The sequence below is a fragment of the Bison bison genome, unplaced genomic scaffold, assembly GCF_000754665.1.
Source record: "Bison bison bison isolate TAMUID 2011002044 unplaced genomic scaffold, Bison_UMD1.0 scf7180017864080, whole genome shotgun sequence".
NCBI lineage: Eukaryota > Metazoa > Chordata > Mammalia > Artiodactyla > Bovidae > Bison > Bison bison.
Genome location: NW_011494652.1, coordinates 4,753,848 through 4,758,426, shown reverse-complemented (window position 1 = coordinate 4,758,426; position 4,579 = coordinate 4,753,848). Strand labels below are relative to the sequence as shown.

General features: G+C 59.7%; 1 protein-coding gene across 1 annotated transcript in view; it reads right to left on the bottom strand.

Annotated features, from left to right (window-relative positions):
- Positions 1-4,579, bottom strand: part of PC (pyruvate carboxylase) — a 103,754-nt gene that overhangs the window by 16,329 nt on the left and 82,846 nt on the right. The window contains exons 6-9 of the mRNA XM_010837720.1: positions 4,398-4,543; positions 4,167-4,284; positions 3,748-3,899; positions 2,187-2,305 (exon numbers count right to left, since the gene is read on the bottom strand). Coding sequence (XP_010836022.1) covers positions 2,187-2,305; positions 3,748-3,899; positions 4,167-4,284; positions 4,398-4,543 — 535 coding nt within the window. The remainder of the gene's footprint in view (positions 1-2,186; positions 2,306-3,747; positions 3,900-4,166; positions 4,285-4,397; positions 4,544-4,579) is intronic.

Sequence of the window (4,579 nt, the reverse complement as noted above, 5' to 3'; positions counted from 1 at the left end):
GAAGGTGGGGGGAGGGACGGGGAGGGGGCCAGCATGAGGCCCCTGGCCCTGCCTGCTGGCCCTCACCAGCCTCCTCCTGACCATGCCCGGCTGGGAGCCCTGCAGGGTCCGCCTGAGGAGGACAGTGGCTGGAAGAGCAGCTGAGATGTTAGCAGCGCCCTGGGCTTGCCCCCCAGCTCCTCCCCCAACTCTGCCTTGAGCCCTCCCTGTCCCCCTGCCTCCCCCAGACCCTCCCGAGGTCAGACCCTCCCTCTCAGAGCGGTACTGCTACTCTGTATGTAGTGGGTGGGGTGGGGGTCGGTTTGCCAGAGAACAGGTCTGTAATGAATGAATGGGGCCGCAGCTAATGGAGGCTCCACACTTGTGATCGTTGTGGTCAGGTGCCACCCTCCTAGGACCTGCGTTGCAGCTAGGCTTGTCCCCAAGACCCCCCACCCTGCCCCAGAGAAGATCTCAGAATACAACCTCCACACGAGCCTGGTTTTCTAAGCACACCCTCCCTGACTGCCATGCTCCTAAGGACAGCAACAAATTCAAGTGGAACAGCTGTTAAAAAAGTCCGGGTTTTAAATTTATTGTCACTGAGGCTTGTGGTAAGGACAGCCGGGAAACGCCGTTGGCAGACCTTCCTCAGTGTTTGTACGTCAGCAGCGATGATGATCACTGCATCGCTACGCATCCACGCCGTGGACTGTGGCTGTGCCCTTCCCAAGCTTCACCTCCACAGAAATGCTCTGAGAGCCGCCAACATCCCATCAGAGGACGAGCCCGAGGGTCAGAGAGGCTGCAGCCCAACCAAGCTCTACGTGGCTCGTGACCTGGGAAGAACCTGCGCACGAGTCTGTGTCTCTCTGACACAGAAGAACCTCTGCTTGGGAGCAAGCAAAGAGCTTGACCCTTAGCAGGACCGGCTCAGGGCAGGCTCAAGATTGACAAAAAATTTCCAGCATCGTGAAGGGGAAAGTCTCACGGGGCCAGACGGTGAGGCTGGAGCATGTGGTCAATCAGCCCTGACCTGGAGACAGGGAGGACTCTGGGGGCTCTCACACCTACCAGGTGAGGGCAGGTGCCCCAGCAGCATCCTCAGTCTCAGGTTGGATCAGAGGTTGAAGAAGGAGCTGTCAGGAAAGTTCCATGGTGGGAGGGACTGGCCCAAGGCCAGGGCATAACACTTCGACGACTCAACATACGTATTTTGAAACGAAGAGAGGCCATATTAATTGTTTATAAAATGGGCAGGTTTTTTGGGGAAATGTCTCTACGCAATGCTTGTGGGAGGACCAATCGGTACAGGTGATCTAGAAAGCTCTTTAGGTGGTGGTGTTGTTCAGTTGCTAAGTAGTGTCCACTAGTTGGTCACTCTCTGTGACCCCATGAACTGCAGTGTGCCAGGCTTCCCTCTCCTTCACTCTCTCTCTAGGTGAGATGTTGCTTATTTATCGCTCAGGTAATCCTACTAAAGATGCGTGTCCTCAGAACTCTTCAGAGAGGTGGGCAAAGATTTAGGCCCAAAGATGTTAAGTGACACACCCTTAAAAGCCACAAAAGTAAAAAACCACCTGATTGTTTAAAAATAGAGGACTATGGAGATCAGTTGGAAACCTCCCAGAAGATGGAACAGTGTGCAGCCACTTCCAAGAATTGAAAAAATAATGGGAATGCCTTAGACAAATATGACATTTGAAACGTAGAATAAAAGTCATATACAAAACATCTCAATTGTGTCAAACTACTTATACAGTTAAGTAAATAAAGATGGAAAGAAACCAAACGATTTAGCGTGGGCTTAGGAGATACAGCACAGGGCTTGAGAGGACCAGCTGTGCGACCTCGGGCCACTCTCTTAACCTCTCTGAGCCCCGGTTTTGTCATCTGAAATTGGGGCTGACTGATGCCTTGGGGATGCGCAGCACACAGAGCCGCCCGCTGGGAGCCTCCCAGCGTCCTGGTTCTGAGCAGTGGGGCCTGAGGCCTGTTCGTTTGCTCCCTTGTACAAACTCTCACAATGGCATGTGATGCTTGTATAATAATACTTTTCATAAAAAACAAAGTACACGGGTCCCTAACTATTCTCCATCAGTGGACAGTGAGCTCCCCAGGAACCCACGACCGGGTCTTACACAAGATGTGGGAGACGCCCTTCCCATGCCCGCCCCGCCCACCCCGCCGGCCGCGCCCCTGCTCACTCTGTGACCTCCTCGGTCACCGTGTGCTCCACTTGCAGGCGCGAGTTGACCTCGATGAAGTAGTGCTTGCCGTGCCTGTCCACCAGGAACTCCACGGTGCCCGCGTTCTCGTAGCCCACCTGTGGGGCGGCCTCGTTAAGCAGGGGTCTGTGGTGAGCGCCCAGTGGGGGCGCAGGCTCACCCACTGGGCTGCTTCCATAGTAAAACAGACTGGCCAACCACACCCCACCCGACGGCAGGCAGAGGGCCAGCCCTGCCCCCGGGGGGTGAGCGCCCAGCCCCCGCAGCTGGGCCCGGCCTGGACGTCTCCCCAGGCCTCCCGGGAGCCTCTGAAGGCTGCACCCAGCTTGTCCAGGTGAGACCTGAGCAGAGCTCCCACCAGCCCAGACGCCACCCTCGCCCCCAGCGGTTCCTCAGCTTTGGGACATGGGCCCCACCCGTGTGTACCCTGGCCTCTCCTGGATCTTCCTGACGCTTAGAGGGTCTTCAGAAAGCTCCCCTCAGCTTTACTCCGCCATCGCCTCTGGTTACTACCCAGAGACGCCATCTGAGAGGGACCTCATCGACAGATGAGGCTGTACCTCAAAACGCACGCCTCATTCTAGCTTCACTTCCAGTCCCACCAAAACCACACCCTAGACTTCACTCCCTCAAATCTGTTCTAGAATGAGACACTTCATAAACCAATAAATAAGACCAAACTCAAGGCAAGAAAACTCCTATGAAGGAAGCAAAACCTCAACTATAATCAGACCCTAATCAACGCCTCATGTTAGCCATGGCTGGAGCCTCACTGGCTCTCTGTTTGGGGAAGGTCCCAGCAGCGTCTGTAGTCTGGGGCCTGGGCTTCCCGGGAGCCTGAGGGGGCTCAGCCCTGGAGGAGAGAGGCCCAGGGGCCCACCGGGCGGAGGGGACAGCGGACCTGAAAATACACCCCCTCAGGGCTCTGGGAGGCCGAGGCTGGGGCAGGGTGCCTGGCCTCTGAGTAGGGCTGGGGTCAGGGGTACCAGAAGAAGAGAGAGCGGGGCCCCTGCTCCAGCCTGGCCAGCCCATGGGCGCTCACTCCGCAGCCCCCAGAGTGCAGACAGGAGGCAGCGGCCCTGGGGCGTGAACGGGGTGCAGGAGACAGGATGCCGGGGACGGTTGGGCATGAGTGAGGAAGAAACGCCTGAACACCGTTCCTTAATCCTGACGGAAGCCCCTGCTGCCCCCCGGAAGCTTGGTCTGTGCTGAAGGGCGCTGAGGCAAGGCCAGCGGCTCTCTCCCCCTCCTCCTCACGGCCCTTCCAGTCTCCAGGCCTGGCCTCTGGACCCAGTGCCTCCGCGACCGCACAGCACAGATCCCAAGGGCCTGGCATCAGCCCTCCGCCTCCTGTCCTTCCGGAGTCGGTCACCCTGGGCCTCCCTGCCCTGCAGCAGCTGGCCACCCTGGGCCCCCCGTGACCGCCAGGTGTGAGGCTGTGTCCGCGGGAGCTCAAAGCGAGCCAGGAGCGGGCTCCTTGTCTCCACGTGGGGAGAAGGCCACTGCGCCGTGGCTCTCAGCTCTGTCCCCTGCCCCTCACCTGCTTTGCAAGCTTGACGGAGTCACTAGTGAGCCGGGTGCGCAGCTGGGGGTCCAAGTGGGCAGCCGGGGCGATCTCCACCACTTTCTGGTGCCGCCGCTGGATGGAGCAGTCCCGCTCGTAGAGGTGAAGGATGTTCCCGTACTGGTCCCCTGGGATGCGGTAAGCCGGGCTCAGCCCCGGGGGGTCTGGACACCCCAATCTCCAGACGAGCACCATGGCTGTTCAGCACTGCTCCCAGGGTGGCTCAGCAGCGGCTCCAAACAGCACACCAGGCCTCAGGTCTGACCAGCCCGGCACCCGCAGCCCACCTTCCTGGGAAAGGTCCCACAGAGGGAGAGCTCCGGTAGCTTTCCCAAAGCCCAGGAAGACCAGGGCCCCCACTGCCTCATGCTGCTGCCCCCGGACGCCCTACTCACCCAGGATCTGCACCTCGATGTGGCGTGGCTTCTCGATGAACTTCTCCACGAACAGCGCCCCGTTCCCGAAGGCGGCCAGAGCCTCCGAGTAGGCCCGGGTGTAGTTCTCCTCCAGCTCCTGGGAGGGCAGGCGGGGGCCCAGGAGACGGTGGGGCCTGAGCTCTGCTGTCCCCCCAGCACCCCTCCCCCGGCCCCTCTGCAGGTGCCCGCCCAGCCTCAGCTTCCGCTCACCTCGTAGTTGTGCACGACCCTCATGCCGCGGCCCCCGCCCCCGTAGGCGGCCTTGAAGATGATGGGGAAGCCGTAGGTGTTGGAGAACTCGTGGGCCTCGTGCAGGGAAGTGATGGGGGCATCCGTGCCGGGCACCACGGGCACTCCTGTTGGCAGACAGGCAGGTCAGGCCACAGCCTGCC